The sequence below is a fragment of the Caretta caretta genome, chromosome 6 (assembly GCF_965140235.1).
Source record: "Caretta caretta isolate rCarCar2 chromosome 6, rCarCar1.hap1, whole genome shotgun sequence".
NCBI lineage: Eukaryota > Metazoa > Chordata > Testudines > Cheloniidae > Caretta > Caretta caretta.
Genome location: NC_134211.1, coordinates 107,475,075 through 107,493,669, shown reverse-complemented (window position 1 = coordinate 107,493,669; position 18,595 = coordinate 107,475,075). Strand labels below are relative to the sequence as shown.

General features: G+C 45.2%; 1 protein-coding gene across 3 annotated transcripts in view; it reads left to right on the top strand.

Moving 5' to 3' along the window:
* Positions 1–18,595, top strand: part of CCDC85C (coiled-coil domain containing 85C) — a 165,556-nt gene that overhangs the window by 98,339 nt on the left and 48,622 nt on the right. For all 3 annotated transcript variants that reach the window (XM_048855485.2, XM_048855483.2, XM_048855484.2), the window contains exon 2: positions 5,554–5,630. In XM_048855485.2, coding sequence (XP_048711442.1) covers positions 5,554–5,630 — 77 coding nt within the window. The remainder of the gene's footprint in view (positions 1–5,553; positions 5,631–18,595) is intronic.

Here is an 18,595-nt window from a genome sequence, read left to right as displayed (position 1 = left end):
TCAGGAGAGTGAGATATAATTCATGGTCACCTGGTTGAAATAGAGTGCTTTTCTTCAGGGGACACTCAGAGGAGCCCGTTCCTGCTGGGCTGTTTGCCTGTGGCTAAACAGAAATGTTCCCCGCTGTTAGCCACAGGGAGGGGGGAAGGTTGAGGGAGTAGCCACGCGGTGGGGGGAGGCAAAATGCGACCTTGTAACGAAAGCACATGTGCTATGTATGTAATGTTAACAGCAAGGATTACCCTGAAAGAGTGTAGCCACTGTTTTATAAAATATGTCTTTTTAAATACCGCTGTCCCTTTTTTTTTTCTCCACCAGCTGCATGTGTTTCAATGATCACAGGATCTTCTCCTTCCCAGAGGCTAGTGAAGCTTAGAAAGAAAAAAAAACGCACTCGCGATGAAATGTTCTCCGAGCTCATGCTGTCCTCCCACACTGACAGAGCACAGACGAATGCGTGGAGGCAAATAATGTCAGAGTGCAGGAAAGCACAAAATGACCGGGAGGAGAGGTGGCGGGCTGAAGAGAGTAAGTGGCGGGCTGAAGAGAGTAAGTGGCGGGCTGAAGAGAGGGCTGAAGCTCAAATGTGGTGGCAGCGTGATGAGAGGAGGCAGGATTCAATGCTGAGGCTGCTGGTGGACCAAACCAATATGCTCCAGTGTATGGTTGAGCTGCAGCAAAGGCAGCTGGAGCACAGACTGCCACTGCAGCCCCTGAGTAACCAACCGCCCTCCTCCCCAAGTTCCATAGCCTCCACACCCAGACGCCCAAGAACGCGGTGGGGGGGCCTCCGGCCAACCAGCCACCCCACCACAGAGGATTGCCCAAAAAAAAGAAGGCTGTCATTCAATAAATGTTAAAGTTGTAAACTTTTAAAGTGCTGTGCTTAAAGTGCTGTGTGGCATTTTTCTTCCCTCCTCCACCACCCCTCCTGGGCTACCTTGGTAGTCATCCCCCTATTTGTGTGATGAATGAATAAAGAATGCATGAATGTGAAGCAACAATGACTTTATTGCCTTTGCAAGCGGTGATTGACAGGAGGAGGGGCGGGTGGTTAGCTTACAGGGAAGTAGAGTGAACCAAGGGGCGGGGGGTTTCATCAAGGAGAAACAAACAGAACTTTCACACCGTAGCCTGGCCAGTCATGAAACTGGTTTTCAAAGCTTCTCTGATGCGTACCGCGCCCTCCTGTGCTCTTCTAACCACCCTGGTGTCTGGCTGTGCGTAACCAGCAGCCAGGCGATTTGCCTCAACCTCCTACCCCACCATAAACGTCTCCCCCTTACTCTCACAGATATTGTGGAGCACACAGCAAGCAGTAATAACAGTGGGAATATTGGTTTCGCTGAGGTCTAAGCGAGTCAGTAAACTGCGCCAGCGCGCCTTTAAACGTCCAAATGCACATTCTACCACCATTCTGCACTTGCTCAGCCTGTAGTTGAAGAGCTCCTGACTACTGTCCAGGCTGCCTGTGTATGGCTTCATGAACCATGGCATTAAGGGGTAGGCTGGGTCCCCAAGGATACATATAGGCATTTCAACATCCCCAACAGTTATTTTCTGGTCTGGGAATAAAGTCCCTTCCTGCAGCTTTTGAAACAGACCAGAGTTCCTGAAGATGCAAGCGTCATGTACCTTTCCTGGCCATCCCACGTTGATGTTGGTGAAACGTTCCTTGTGATCCACCAGAGCTTGCAGCACTATCGAAAAGTACCCCTTGCGGTTTATGTACTCGGCGGCTTGGTGCTCCGGTGCCAAGATAGGGATATGGGTTCCGTCTATGGCCCCACCACAGTTAGGGAATCCCATTGCAGCAAAGCCATCCACTATGACCTGCACATTTCCCAGGGTCACTACTCTTGATATCAGCAGATCTTTGATTGCGTGGGCTACTTGCATCACAGCAGCCCCCACAGTAGATTTGCCCACTCCAAATTGATTCCCAACTGACCGGTAGCTGTCTGGCGTTGCAAGTTTCCACGGGGCTATCGCCACTCGCTTCTCAACTGTGAGGGCTGCTCTCATCTTGGTATTCATGCGCTTCAGGGCAGGGGAAAGCAAGTCACAAAAGTTCCATGAAAGTGCCCTTACGCATGCGAAAGTTTCGCAGCCACTGGGAATCGTCCCAGACCTGCAACACTATGCGGTCCCACCAGTCTGTGCTTGTTTCCCGAGCCCAGAATCGGCGTTCCACAGCATGAACCTGCCCCATTAGCACCATGATGCATGCATTGGCAGGGCCCATGCTTTCAGAGAAATCTGTGTCCATGTCCTGATCACTCACGTGACCGCGCTGACGTCGCCTCCTCGCCCGGTATCGCTTTGCCAGGTTCCGGTGCTGCATATACTGCTGGATAATGCGTGTGGTGTTTAATGTGTTCCTAATTGCCAAAGTGAGCTGAGCGGCCTCCATGCTTGCCTTGGTATGGCGTCCGCACAGAAAAAAGGCGCGGAACGATTGTCTGCTGTTGCTCTGACGGAGGGAGGGGCGACTGACGACACGGCTTACAGGGTTGGCTTCAGGGAGCTAAAATCAACAAAGGGGGTGCCTGTACATCAAGGAGTATTTCAGGCAGGACTGCACGGAGGGTTCCAATAAGAAATGGTGCACCTAAGTTATTGTTCTTATTGGAACAAGGAGGTTAGCCTGGCCTCTGATTGATACATGGCTAGATTTACCTCGCTGCACCTTCTCTGTGAGTGACTGCAGTGTGACCTAGAGGAATGAGTCCCCTAGACAGGGGAGGGGGGGAAGCAAATGAGTACAAAACAAATCTGGTCTATTTCTTGTTTTGATCCACTCCATCTATCTTTTACATCTTTGGCTGGCAGCAGACGGTGCAGAAGGACTGCATGCCATCCACATCTCTTGGCTGCTCGGCAGAAGATGGTACAGTACGACTGCTAGCCATCCTCATCTCTTGCCTGCCTGGCAGAAGATGGTACAATACGACTGCTAGCAATCCTCATCTCTTGCCTGCCTGGCAGAAGATGGTACAGTACGACTGCTAGCAATCCGTATCGCCTGCCCGCTCACCATAAGACGGTTCAATAGGACTGACTGCAGGACTAAAGAGAATGACCTGGTCAAGTCACTCCAAATTTAGTCCCTGCGCCCATGTCTGTCCAGGCGCTCCCAGCCGACATGGCCAGGAGCACCTCGGACATGACGATGACGGCTACCAGTCGTACTGTACCGTCTGCTGCCACAAGACAAGGGGTTGCTGCTACTGTGTAGAAAAGCTGTACCGCGTCTGCCAGCACCCAGGAGTCATAGGGTGACGGTTACCTGAGCGGGCTCCATGCTTGCTGTGGTATGGCGTCTGCACAGGTAACTCAGGAAAAAAGGCGCGAAACGATTGTCTGCCCTTGCTTTCACGGAGGGAGGGAGGGAACGGGGGCCTGACGGTATGTACCCAGAACCACCCGCGACAATGTTTTAGCCCCATCAGGCATTGGGATCTCAACCCAGAATTCCAATGGGCAGCGGAGACTGCGGGAACTGTGGGATAGCTATCCACAGTGCAGCGCTCCGGAAGTCGACTCTAGCCTCGGTACTGTGGAAGCACTCCGCCGAGTTAATGCACTTAGAGCATTTTCTGTGGGGACACACACACTTGAATATATAAAACCGATTTCTAAAAAACCGACTTCTATAAATTCGACCTTATTCCGTAGTGTAGACATACCCTCAGAGTGGTAGCTGTGTTAGTCTGTATCGGCAAAAATAATGAGGAGTCCTGGTGGCAGCTTAGAGACTAACAAATTTATTTGGGCATAAGCTTTTGTAGGTTAGAACCCACTTCATGAGATGGAACTTTAAAACTTACTTAAGCAGTTTGCTTTGCTGAATTGAGGCGTCAGAGAGGAAAGTGCCAAGTATTGACTTCCTACAGCTGCTTTTAGTTGTTCATTCCCAGCCAAGTTCATACCTGGCCTGTTTAGTTTGTGAACTCTGACAACACTGCATCTCAAGGTGGTATTGTATGGATCCTAAGGCCATTTAACCTGTTCAGAGGACCTATGTGATTTGAAATTGCCTTTTCTTATCCTCTGTTTTTGTTATGAGGAATATTTGGATTTACTTGTTTCATACAAAACAGTTTTAAAATAAAAGCAATACATGTCATCCAGGGGAGTTTGTACTGTAAGTAGATACAGTACTTGAATATAATATGTCTTGTCTGAGTAGTTTTTACACTTCCTTTGTGTGCAGTGTGGCACATGTCTAAGGTGACATTTTCAGGCATATTTCAGTTTTTCCCATGAATAGTCAAAACACCTTAAGAGATTAGCTGCAGTTGCATGCTAGCAGATCTGCAAAACCTGCATAGAGAATGACCTGGCAAGAATTCTGCAAGGTGCTGAGTATCTCTGGTAGGTGTTGGACAACTTCAACATCCAATGACATCAGTGAGAGATGAGGTAGTATAGGAATGAGCCTTGGAAGATCATGTATGAAAATCTCTTACTAACTGCATCTTGCTAGACGACAGTGGGTCTGAGCCTGAGTGCTCAGTATCTCCAAAGCCCAACAAAAATCAGCAGGGTGCTCAGTTCCTCTCTCATTCATGCCCAGTGTGAACTGTTATGGTTGAATAGTGGCTTTGCACCATTTCACAGTAAATACTAATACCTAGCTCATATAGCGCTTTCCATCTGTAGATCTCAAAGCACTTTACAAAGGAGGTAGGTATCATTATCCCCATTTCACAGATGGGGAAACTGAGACTCAAGGAGGTGAAGTGACTTGCCCAAGGTCACCCAGCAGGCCAATGGCCATGGTGGGAATAGAACCTAGATCTCCTGTGTCCCAGTCCAATGCTCTATCTTCTCCACTTTACAAAATACTTTTGACAGAACAGAGTTTGCTCAGGTTAGTCACTTGCTTAAGCTGCAAAACTCACTGCAAACAGATCACACACACACTGCAGACTAATTTAAAATGTTACAGACCGCTTAATGTGCGCAAGAATGTCCTTCAAATAGTTAAATTGTGATAAAGCTGGTGCAACTATTTTGCCCTCTCTTTAATTTCTCTGTGTGCAGTTTGCAATATGTGTTGCTTCAAAATGTGTTCCAAAACAAACGCAGATGTTCTGCACAGCAGCAACCCACCCACAGAGGTCTTCAGCACCAGGTCATCCTAACCCCGGTGCTGTCTTACTGTAATGCTAAACTGTCTATTAAACTCCCCAAATTGAACACTGCCATGTTATGTGAGACTATACTATACTCTGGAGCCCTCCCATTATTTCTGCCTACTCCATGTGTTTTTAGAATAGCCTATCAGATCTCACTGGTAGAATTCTTTGGGTGTGTATGTTCATCCGTGTGTGTACTTGAGGTTTTAGGTCTTGCTGTATCTGTCTCCTCCTCTTTGTTAATGCATTAGACTCTCCAGCTGTGACCCCTGAGCATGGTTCTTTAGCTCTTTTCTAAGCTTATCTTCCAGTGAGAGGAAAAATGAGTCTAATGGTGAAACTATATTACTGATTTTAAAGAACCGTGTCACAGGGAGATTAATCTTATTTCTTTTTCTTCTCTTTAAAGATTCATCTTCCAACTACATCAGGCAACTTGAAACAAAAGTCAAACTGTTGGAGGATGACAACAAACTCCTTTCTCAGGTAGGTTTTTTTTGGTGGTGTTAATAGACAACATGACTTTTAGATCCTGCGACTGGATCCAAGCAGGCAGAACCTGGTTCCCCCATGATTTCAATCAGGCCCTCTTGAAGTGCGAGGGTGCACCTGCATTGATCCACTTGCAGGATCGGGTCTTATTTTGTAAAATGACTTTCATACTAATTGTACCTCAAAATCATTTATAAAATTAAATAATAAAGCACATTAGAGAGAGAGTAAAGGAAACAAGTCCAGACAAAGACAAGGCGCTCGTGAGGTGGAGAGTGACAGGAAGGCTGCTCCCCATAGCAGGAGCTGCAGAGGAGAAGGCTCTTGCAGCAAGAGCAGCAAGATGGTATGGAGGAACACAAAGGAGGTGTCATAGGGTAGCTGGCCCTCTGAAGGGATCAGGGGCCCACACTACCTCTGACAGGCTCCACCAGAGGGAATGAGGCAACTCAGGTTCACCTGGGACTAATTAAGGTACTGAATAACTGGGAAGCAGTTAATTAGGCAAGGAAACACCTGGGCCTGATAAAAGTGAAGCTACAGCTAGCATGGGGAGCAAGGAGAACAGAAGCTCCTGGGGAGAGGAATGGTTCCAGAGTGTAGGAAGAGAAAGCTCCTAGAGAGAAGGCTTCGGGGGGAGAAAACTAGTGAAGGAGGCGCAGCAGCAAAAGAAAGCCAGGGGGAATGCTCCTGGGTGGAAGAGTTTCCAGAAGAAAGGGACTAAGAATGCTAAATCGCAGAACAACCTGGCTGCCACAAAGAGCTTCACCGGGAACAGAAGAAGTCCTAGATTAGAGGAATTATATGCTGTTCTGAGAAAGGGTCCTTGCGGTTCAGCCTCCAGGTGGGGACCTTGATCCAAGAGGAGGGACCCTCCCCAGCTAGAGGCCCCTGACTTGAGAAGAGGGTTCCAGTTTATGAATGCCTTGCTGGTAAGGGACCTAGTGCATAACGGGGGTTGATGGACTAAGGCTGACTCAGCCCCTCCTCCCTCCAGCTGGAGGTGCTGATGCGGAGGTCTGCCCATGTGATGTTCTGCCTTTTGGGACTGAATAAACTAGACACCTCTGGAGGGGCACTGTTCAAAACAAGCTTTAGTGGAGTTATTAAAAGCCTCATTTGGGGAAACTGAGGCAGAGATGCAATGGCAGTGCTACACTGGGCTGTGAGGGGATGCTCTAGAGGCGAGGGCCCCCATTACATCAGGGTTATGTATGTGTCTATACAGAGGACCCCAGTGCATGCACTATCCTTGTTATAGGTTGTTGTCTTTACTGCCCATTTGTAAGTAGGACAAGGATAATGTCTGCAGGAGAGCACAGCAAAAAGGAGCAGCATTGGCCATTGTTGTATGGAACTCGTTTGTAACATTTGTTTACAATCGTTGTGCTTATAAACAAACAAGCGCCAAGAAGTGGGTGACTGTTCTGCACACAGTGGGCTCCAGAAAAAGCATTTAAAGCTAAGACTGTGCTTGCTCCCTGTTTTCTGCTGCTAGGGGCTTCTAGCCACCAGCTGTTCTGTTCCTTCTTGCTTCTCAGCTGCTCTGACATGTGAGGTTGCATGGGGAAACTCCTCCTGCCTTGCATTTCCTCTGGCTCCAGGGCCAAATTCCCTGCTGGTGTAAACTGGTGCAGCTTCATTGGTATGGCCATTTAAATCAGCAGAGAATTCAGCCCTGTGCTCTCATATCCTTTCACTTTCTTCTGTGCTGGCGTGTTCTTCTGTTCTAAACCTCACTTCTTGCTTTAAGGAATGTTTTATAGTCACTCTTTGTGACCATCTCTTGGTGATGGGCTGAAACCCCATTATGGGCTAGAAAGGGATAAGAGACAGTTAGTCACATCTATTACACCTGTGCTGTAGCTAATTAGTTGCTTCCCAGACAGAGAGGGTGGGACTAGGAGACATCAGGTGATAACTTCATGGACAGCCCTCTTAAAAGGGGTAGAGTTCAGGAAGCAGAGGGACTCCTGTGAAGGGCCCTGAGCCAGAGTCTGAAGGAGAACAGTCACCTCAGGAAGACTTGGGTTGCGGGGTTAGTGCTGAATACCAGAGCTGGGGAGAAGGAATGAAGACAGAGCCCAGAGGAAGGGCTGATTTGTTGAGACACTTTGTATGCTATTTTGAATTTCTATTACCCTGTAAGGGATCTGAACTAGATGCTTCTCATCTGGAGCACTGAATCATGCTCAAAGGCAGACTGCCTACATGGGGTGCTAGGGCTGAAACTGCTGCAATGAGACGGTCTGACAATAGGGGGCGCTATGGCAGTGAGTACAACTGCTAATTCTCTCAGCTGTTAGGTTAAAATTCTGTCTGGTTAGAGAGTTGGCAATTATTTAAAAACAGCCCCTTATGTCAATATCACTTTAGATTTAATGAAATGAAAATACTTTTTTTTAACCTAGCTTTACTTCTTATACTTTATGCTGTTCTGCTTGCTCTTTCCATCTCACTAAGTTTGAACAATTAAAATAAACCAGTCCAATATTGCTTTTCTTTCCACGTTCTGATTGTCGTGGGGTGCTGAAATGTTCATTTGTTTAAAAAACACATCCTTTCCCCATTGGACTTAACAAACAAAACCAAAAAAATCCAGAAGATGGAAGTATTTCTATTGGTGCTGAGGTTCTTTATAAAATCTTGTTTTTTACGAAATCTAAATATCAAGCGTGATAAAGTTCCTTCTCTGCCTTGGTGGGTCTTGCGCTTATTGGCGGATCTGCTCATCTCGGAGATTCACGGCTGCCCTCAGTTTAGCCGTTTTCGTGAACCCACAGTCCAGGTCAACTCCTCCTGTGTCTGATCAGGAGTTGGGAGGTATTGAGGGAACCGGGCCCGCCCTCTACTCTGGGTTCCAGCCCAGGGCCTTGTAGAATGCAGCTGTCTGGAGTGCCTCCTGGAAAAGATGTGTGACAGCTACAACTCCCTGGGCTACTTCCTCATGGCCTCCTCCCAACACCTTCTTTATTCTCACCACAGGACCTTCTTCCTGATGTCTGATAATGCTTGTACTTCCCAGTCTTCCAATAGTATGTCTTCTCACTCTCAGCTTCTTGCATCTCTTGCTCCCAGCTCCTCGCACGCACCACAAACTGAAGTGAACTCCTTTTTAAACCCAGGTGCCCTGATTAGCCTGCCTTAATTGATTCTAGCAGCTTCTTGATTGGCTGCAGGTATTCTAATCAGCCTGTCTGCCTTAATTGTTTCCAGAAAGTTCCTGATTGTTCTGGAACCTTCCCTGTTACCTTACCTTACCCAGGGAAAAGGGACCTACTTAACCTGGGGCTAATATATCTGCCTTCTATAAAACAAATTTGAAAACAGAAAAAAAAATATCACTCTCCTGTAGCCATCTGGCCCGACCCTGTCACACAAGCTACAGTTTGACCCAACTTCGTGGCCTTTGTAATCCTTTCAACTTGTTGAGATCTTGAGCTGGTATCCCTGACATTAAAGCAAAATGCCCTGTTGAATTACACCAGAAAGTCCTTTAGCTCCAGGTAGCTACCAAAGGGTTAAAACCCCAAAAGGCACTCAACAGCATCCAAGTGGCCTTCAGACATAAATCAATTGCTAATTTAATGTTAACTCTCTCCCACCCCTAAATTAGCTGGTGGCAGTTTAAACCCTGCGATGATTTAATTGGAAATATTGGTAAACAGATGGGCTCTGTTGAATGCTGTGGCCTGTTGCTAGGAGACTGGCCATGGACTGGGTAAGTGGCTCCCTGTTCAATATGCCCTTGGCCTGACTTATTTCTGTCTTCTGCAGGCCATAGGGCACTGAGCGCTTTATCTGGTTGCCTGTGCTTTTACGAGGTCAGAAAAGTGATCACTAATTAGTAGGTGAAAAGTACATGGACTACAAAGATGTCTAGGGACATTCTTTTCATTAGCACACTGTTCGCATCTGAAGCCCTTTTTTTTGCAAATGGACCTCCCATGAGGCAACTGCTGAAGAAATGTTCACGTTTGAAGGAATGGATTTCATACACCTTACAGGAAAGCCCAGCATGTTCACAGTTTTCTGTTTTTAGCCAATGAAATTGAGAAGGAGAGTTTCTTTAAAAAAATCCTAAAACACTTCCCTCTCCCCCTGTAATACCTAGCACTTCTGTAGCAGAAATTAATACAGAACATCTCATCAATCCTGGCTTTCAGGCCACACTCAGACAATGGAGGACGGGACATTGTCTCATTTGCTACCAAATCCCTTATCCTTTGCTCACTTGGTGACTGGCCAAGATCAGCAAGTGCGTGAAAGGCATTGGGCTGAAGCTAAACATGCATAAATTGGAGGGAAAAGAAAAATATTTTGAAGCTCTGGTCACCACCATCATGCCTTCTGCTGCTGAGGGAGTCTGCCCTCAACTATCCACATCAGTTTGCTGCTTTGGGGATCTCCTGCTTCTGGATGCTCAAATAGCAACAGCTGCCAAAAATGCTGCCTGGCTTCTGGGGCTGGCAAGAAGGCTGGACCCTCTGCTGTCATTTGATGATGACCTATCTTCAATTATCCTCACCTCCATGACTTCCAGGCCAGATTACTGCAAGTTGCTGTGCCTGGGAATGAATGCACTGACAGTAATAAGCTCCAAGATCCAAAATGCACCAGCCCATCTTGTTAGCAACACTAGTCACTGAGAACATATGACCCCGGTGCTCTACTCGCTCACTATAAAACAACTTTATGGTTCTCCGTGGCATCTGGGCCAAGCTACTTAAAAGAATACCTCTTGCTCACAGACCATCGATTTGGCGGTCCTGGGTACTTATATGGCCCTCGTTACTGTAGTACCGTGAACAATGAGACTGCTACCTTCAAGGGTAAAATTACGGGGAACACAGAACTGAGGCTACGTCTACACTACAGCCCATGTCGGCAAAACATATGTCACTCAGGGGTATGAATATTCCACCCCACCCCCCCCGAGCAACATAAGTTACACTGACATAAACGTTCTTATGCACAGAGCTTCTTCCACCCACATAGATTATGCCGCTCACAGAGGTGAGTTTTTTATGCTGATGGGAGAGCTTTCTTTTGTCAGCACTGAACGCTGACAGCAGCTCAGGGTATGGTGCAGCTGCACTGCTGCAGAGCGGTAGGTATAGACGTGGCCTGCGCTTTCACTGCAATTGCTCCAAAGCTCTCTTCTGGAACTTGCTGATTTAACCTCATCTTCCCACAATGTCAACAAACAAACCTAAGGAAAAGAAGATAAGATGGAGAAAGATGAGAAGCTCCCCACTCTTTCTCAGTACATAGACATGCACTTTCCAGCACCCTCTGAAGAAATCTAGTCTGCTTGTTTGACTCTTTTTTTGCTCTGTGTGCTTTGGGAAAGCAAAGCTCAGATCCTGTGATGAGGGGCTCTGGGTAAGCACCTAGTCAGATAGCACCATGACAAATGGGGTGCTATTTTTGTACTGTTGATATGTTCCCTCTAATTGAGACTTTGTTGAAACCACCAAACTCACTTCACTTTTCACCACCTAAGTCGCATTTTAACTCAGCTCAGCCTTCTCCCTTGTATGTTGACAGTGCAGTAGCAAGTGGTATTTGGAAAGATGCTTTCCCAATGGCAGGAAGTTCTGTCTCCAAGGCGCTGAAGGAGTGATGAAACCTGAGGTCCTAAGTAACAAACAATGCCAGTGCCTTAAGAGATTAAGCCAGGAAGACTTCTATAACCAGTACAGCTTTGTTATTTCCAAATGCTAAGCATAGAACCAAAATACTGCTTCATCCAGAGATATCTGCTATTGCCAGGGCTGTAAATGATATTGCAAGCTTTGTAAAAATGTTTATACTACAGTGGCCTGGGACATAGGACTCCTTTGCTAACTGGTGCTTCTTGACAAAGATTTGTTACTTACCCTGTTTAGTGGCTGGGATGTGAGGCTGCATGGAGGTGTACCTCAGTACCTTTGTGCCTTTTTCAGGCAGAAAAATAAATTAGTGTGAGACATTTAAATGTAGCTCATTATTCTGCTGGCTGACATCTCTGCCATCCTTAAACACATAAGAATAAAGAACGCCGGTGTTGTGGGAGTAGTGATATTCCAGGGTCTTTCTGAGTCTGCCGTTCATACTGTACACATTAACATCAATACTGGTGTGTTAAGACATGTACTTCTCTGCTTCTGGTGACTATTTTGAACAGATTCATTGGAAGCTCTTTTCTTCCCATTTTGAGTAGGATTGAATGCTCCCATTCCCTGAACCGCGATTGAGGATGGGGGGAAATGAAGAAGCTTTCCTTTCTCCTTTCTCTCTCCTTCTCGTTCATGATAACTAAGTACAGATACGGTGGGACTTTTTAGTTTGGGTGGGTTTTTTTGGTTTTATTCTTTTATACCCGCTGCTTCATTGTAGAGCCATTGTTTCCCTCCAAATGATCTTTAATTCCTACGTCATATCTACCCACAGGAATTGATAGCTCCTTTTCAGGGCTACCCTTGGTAATGCTCTAAGCCAGGAGCAGCAGCTAGCAGCGAGTGTTGAACAATATAATAGAGTAGACTCATTACATGTCCTGCTGCATCATCTAAAGCTTTCTGTAGCCTTGGAGCAGAATTTTACTATATTTTGGACGCGGCTCTTAGTTAATGTAGCGTTGCAAGTCCTAGTGTCCACTGATCATGTGGGTTCCTGACACCAGCCATTCTAAGTCTTCATTGGCCTATTCCAGTGAAGGTTTTGTTATCCTACTTAGAGTTGGTAGTTTACTCCTAGCTTTGTGATATAACTCAATGTTATCACATGAGATCATGCCAAATATCACCATGAACAATGTCATGTTGTTAGAACAAGATTAATTTATCCTCAAGGACAAATACAAATAGGTGGCAGGTATACCGTGTTCTTGGGCTGAATAGTCCAATATGATCCATGGAAACACTTCCTTATTTACTTTCTCCACATCAGTCATGATTTTATAGACCTCTATCATACCCATCCCCCCTTAGTCGTCTCTTTTCCAAGCTGAAAAGTCCCAGTCTTATTAATCTCTCCTCATATGGCAGCCGTTCCATACTCCTAATAATTTTTGTTGCCCTTTTCTGAACCTTTTCCAATTCCAGTATATCTTTTTTGAGATGGGGTGACCACATTTGCACACAGTATTCAAGATGTGGGAGTACCATGGATTTACATAGAGGCAGTGTGATATTTTTTGTCTTATTATCTATCCCTTTCTTAATGATTCCCAACATTCTGTTCACTTTTTTGACTGCCGCTGCACACTGAGTGGATGTTTTCAGAGAACAATCCACAATGACTCCAAGATCTTTCTTGAGTGGTAACAGCTAATATAGACCCCCATCGTTTTATATGCATAGTTGGAATTATGTTTTCCAATGTGCATTACTTTGCATTTATCAACATTGAATTTCATCTGCCATTTTGTTGCCCAGTTACTCAGTTTTGTGAGATCCTTTTGTAGCTCTTCACAGTCTGCCTGGGACTTAATTATCGTGATTAGTTTTGTATCATTTGCAAATTTTGCCACTTCACTGTTTACCCCTTTTTCCAGATAATTTGTGAATATGTTGAATAGGACTGGTTCCAGTACAGACCCCTGGGGGACACCACTATTTACCTCTCTCCATTCTGAAAACTGACCATTGATTCCTACCCTTTATTTCCTATCTTTTAACCAGTTACCAGTCCCTGAGAGGATCTTCTCTCTTATCCCAGGACAGCTTACTTTGCTTAAGAGCCTTTGGTGAGGGACCTTGTCAAAGGCTTTCTGAAAATCTATATCCACTGCATCCGTCTTGTCCACATACTTGTTGACCCCCTCAAAGAATTCTAGTAGATTGGTGAGGAATGATTTCCCTTTACAGAAACCGTGTTGACTCTTCCCCAACAAATTATGTTCATGTATGTGTCTGACAATTTTGTTCTTTACTATAGTTTCAACTAGTTTGCCCGGTACTGAAGTCAGGCTTACCGGCCTGTAATTGCCGGGGTCACCTCTGGAGCCCTTTTTAAAAATCAGTGTCACATTAGCTATCCTCCAGTCATTTGTTACAGAAGCTGATTTAAATGATAGGTTACAAGCTACAGTTAGTAGTTCTACAATTTCACATCTGAGTTCCTTCAAAACTCTTGGGTGAATATCATCTGGTCCTGGTGACTTATTACTGTTTAATGTATCAATTTTTTCCAAAACCTCCTTTAACGACACCTCAATCTGGGACAGTTCCTTAGATTTGTCACCTAAAAAGAATGGCTCAGGTTTGGGAATCTCTCTCTCATCCTCAGCAGTGAAGACCAATGCAAAGATTTCATTTAGGTTCTCTGCAATGGCCTTATCGTCATTGAGTACTCCTTTAGTATCTTGATCATACAGTGGCCCTACTGCTTCCTGCTTCTGATGTGCTTAAAAATTGTTTTGCTATTAGTTTTTGAGTCTTTGCTAGCTGTTCTTCAAATTCTTTTTTGGTCTTCCTAATTATATTTTTAGACTTCATTTGCCAGAGTTTCTCCTTTCTATTTTCCTCACTAGGGTTTAACTTCCACTTTTTAAAGGATGCCTTTTGTCTCTCACTGCTTCTTTTACTTTGTTGTTTAGCCACGGTGGCACTTCTTTGGTTCTCTTACTATGTTTTTTTAATTTGGGGCATACATTTAAGTTGAGCCTCTGTTACGGTGTCTTTTAAAAAGTTTCCATGCAGCTTGTAGAGATTTCACTTTTGGCATAGTGATACAAAAATTAAAAGGTACAAACTTCCTCATTTTTGTGTAGTCCCCCTTTCTGAAATGAAATGCTATAGTGTGGGGCTGCTGTGGCGTTTTTCCCGCCACAGGGATGTTAAACTTAATTATATTATGGTCACTACTACCATGTGGTCCAGCTATATTCACCTCTTAGACCAGATCCTGTGCTCCATTTAGGACTAAATCAAGAATTGCCTCTCCTCTTGTGAGTTTCAGGACTCGCTGCTCCAAGAAGCAGTCATTTAAGGTGTCAAGAAACTTTATCTCTGCATCCCATCCTGAGGTGACATGTACCTGTCAATATGGGGATAGTTGAAATCCCCCATTATTATTGAGTTTTTTATTTTTATAGCCTTTCTACTCTCCGTGAGCACTTCACAGTCACTATCACCATCTTGGTCAGGTGGTTGGTAATATATCCTTGGTACCTACCTGTACCACAACCACCAGCTCCTCCCCAGCACTACACATAAGTCTATCTAGATGTCTCAAGAGATCCGCAACCTTTGCACCAAGCAGGCAAGTCACCATGCGGTTCTCCCAGTCGTCGCATATCCAGCTATCTATGTTTCTAATGATTGAATCGCCCATTACTAATACCTATCTCTTCCTAATAACTGGAGTTCCCTCCCCCGGAGAGGTATCCTAAGTGTGAAAGGATACCACAACATCATCTGGAAGGAGGGTCCCAACTAAGGGATTGTTTCCACCTGCTCCAGCTGGATGTTCTCCTTCCCTGAGGCTTTCGTCTTCCTCAACAGCACAGAGGCTGTCAGACCGGGGATGGAACCGTTATACTGTATCCTAGAAAGTCTCATCTATGTACCTCTCTGTCTCCCTTAGCTCCTCCAGTTCAGCCACTCTGGTCTCCAAAGCCAGTACACAGTCTCCGAGGGCCAGGAGCTCCTTGCATCAAATGCACACATATGCCACCTGCCCATAGGGCAGGTAATCATACATGCTGCATTGGGTGCAATAAATTGGATAGCCCCCACTTTGTTGCTGGAGTTCTGGCTGGATTTTCTTTTTACTCCTACAGCTTTGTTGATGTTTTGTTTTTATCAGGGGGTGGTTTGGGCTTTAAGTTTAAAGAATGTTATGTGCATCTAGGGCCCCCCCTCCCAGCCGCATGTTCCCCCTCTAAACTCCCTTGCAAAATTCCCATTAGCCACTCCTGTTCCCTAGCTCCTCTGGTCGCTTAGGAGCGGGCTTTTTAAAGTCTTCTTGAGTAGCCCCGGCCCCTGGTTAAGGGTTGACTTAGGGGTCAAAGCCTCGTTAAGAAGCTCTCAGCCTTGCCTAGCAGGCCCCTGGTCAGCACACAGTCCCCCAGACAAACAGACCACACGGTATATTTCAGTCAAGCAGCAAGCACCCCACCTCTTCCACCGAGCCCTGCCCCTGCCCAGCTTCTTCTCCTGAGGCCCTGCCCCCATCCCCTCTCTTTCCTCCTAGCCCCCATCGCTTGTTGCTTTCCCCCTCCCACACCTCCCGCCCAGGTCAGGAGGGACTTGCCTGTGGAGCTGGGGCTCAGAAGCTGCAGCTGCCTGACAAAGTTAGGAGGCGGCCCCTGCTGAATAGGAGCTGGAGTGGGTGAAAGATCGGCGCCACCCCACCTCCCCTGCTCACAGTGACTGGACAATGGGTGTGTGGTCAGTAGATCTGACCGGCCGCTGTCAGGTCCCCTTTTCCACCGGACTTTCCAGTTGAAAACCGGGCACCTGGCCACCTTAGCTTTACCCTTCAAAATTGACTTTACATCTGAACTGCATGCACAAATCCTCATTTGCATGCACATGTCCTTCTTTTACACATGCAAGTACAAGTTTTACATATGCACACAAATGTGGGATCAACAGTGTTGGTGGGGAGCTTCATGAAAATGTAGCACAGAAAATGTAAGAGTACCGGTGTCTACATCAGTGCTTTTCATTCCTGCTCCTTCCCTGCTGATTTAATATGCCCAGATTGATTGATATGACTAATTAATTATCTGTTGGAACCCAGTAAGCAGACGTTTTAAAAAAACAATACATATTTATTGAACAAAATGTTCTTTCAAAATAAGAGCCTTTCAGCTTTATATGAGTAGTTTAGAAATGCTGCTAACTGGAGTTCAGAGAAAAAGGAAGTTAAGATACTACAAGCCTTTATTTGGGAGATGGATCCAAAACCCATTAAGTCAATGGAAGACTTTCTATTGATTTCAGTGGGCTTTGAATCAAGACCTTGGACTGCTGCTTAGGGAAGTACTTGCTTAGCCCACACTCATGTGGATGGGGTTCTCCAAATTAGATATAAATAAAAAAACAACTGCAAACTTTAACACAGTTGTAAACACCTACATTGCTGTGAGTAAAGCTTGTGTGGGTGTGCAGTGTTTCTGACTCGGGTGATCTTGTGAATGTCGTAATATTTGTTGTTTTTTTAAAGCTCCAGTTCCTGGAGTCAAGTGATTATGTGAGAATCTCAGCTTTCATTTACAAATAGTGTGTGTTTCTAGCCCTCACTGCTGTGGAAAAAATGTGACACAAATGTATCCTGAAGGATGTGAAACCAGAAGACAAATGAAAAGAATTAAAACTTATTTATTTATATTTGTAAGCCACTCCTATGCTTTCTTGACTCATGATTTTTGAAATGTTGGGGTTGGCTCTGTGTGTGTGTGTGAGAGAGAGAGAGAGACAGGGGTGGTCAAAGTTCTTCCATGCACCATTTGTTTCTGCTGTGGGAGAAGTGCAAGAACATTGTATTTAATGAGGCTTGGTTTAACCTCCAGCTGTGAACACGGGATTAGTCATATTCTGTGCTTAACCAACTTTTAAATAATTTTATTGGAAGCCACTTTTATCTGTTTATGGAGACAGAGATTGAAAAAGGCCAAATCACAGTATGAAAAGCTATGAAGTGGTAATATCCTATAACTTTATAACGCATAAAGAGGTGCAAATCACACAAATCTCAATGGTTAAGTGTGAAAAAATTCAAAGAATGGTACAGAAAAGCTAAGGATTAGCTTGAAAGAATTCAAGATGAACATTTCCAATAAGAATTCAGGGGAATGTACAGAGAAACATCAATCTCTGCTTTTTCGTGCGCAAGAGAATCTTAATCCTTGTGATGTCTCACTGACAACATTGGACATTGAAGTTGGCTAACCGTGTGTCCCCACAGTCTCTCTCAGATGTCTCAGTCATGACTTGCAGAGATGTCCTATAGGGCTGGGAAGAGAGCAAATTCCAAAGCTGGTTGAATTTTTATCGTTGGTACATTTCTTTTTAGGGGAAAAAATGCCTTTTTGACCAAACTGAAAATTGTTGTGGAAAATTTAATTTGTTTTTTCAATTAAAAATTAATTGAAATTTTTGGTAATGATATTCCTTTTCCAGTTTGGCTTTCAGTACAAATTTTTGGTTTTCGAAAATGAATTTTTTTTTTACCAAAAATGGTTTTCAAAATGAAGAATTCTTAGCTTTCCAGTTTGGGTCGTTCATAAAATAACGGCAACAAAAACCTTAAGAGATTTGTGGGAAAGTAACAAAAAAAAATTTCAAAATATCCCATGAAAATTCATCATAATTTTTTTGGCCGGCTCTAGCTAATTCTCTCTGGCCGTTCATGCCCCAGTCAATGGGCTCAATTCTCCCCTGCATCTGAGCTTAGTTCATGTAGACATGGTCCCAGCTTTAGTTAGAACAGCTGAGGGGTTGGTCTAATTTAAACCAGTGGAGAATCAGCTCTACTCCTTCTGGCCTTGGAATCTATGTTCTTGCCCCCCCACTGCCATATCCATCCCTTTCCCAGCACACCCTCATACTGGGGTTTGGAGACCAGCGTAGCGCAAGTGTCGGCTTCACTGCTTCTGTTGAGCTGATACTTGTGAGCGGTTCTCCTCTGCAAGACGAATTCTCCGCTGGCCAATTTTTGGCTGGAATCCATCCGCTTTGCCCCACCTGAGTGGCGCAAAGTGACCAAAGGAGGCTGGAGATTGTGGCCCAACAAGACTACTCCCAGGCTTAAAGTTATACATGTATTTAAGCACTGGGCTGAATCGGTGCCTCAGTCCTTGGCGTCTCCATGAGTTTGCCAACAAAAGGGGCTGATTGTGGAGCTGACTGTTGTGCTGCAGGCACCTTCCACTGGTCTGAGACTCCCAAACTTATTGCATACAAGCCACCGACCAGCCGCTGAATGGCAATGGAAACAACTCCATTTTGTATTATAGTACTTAT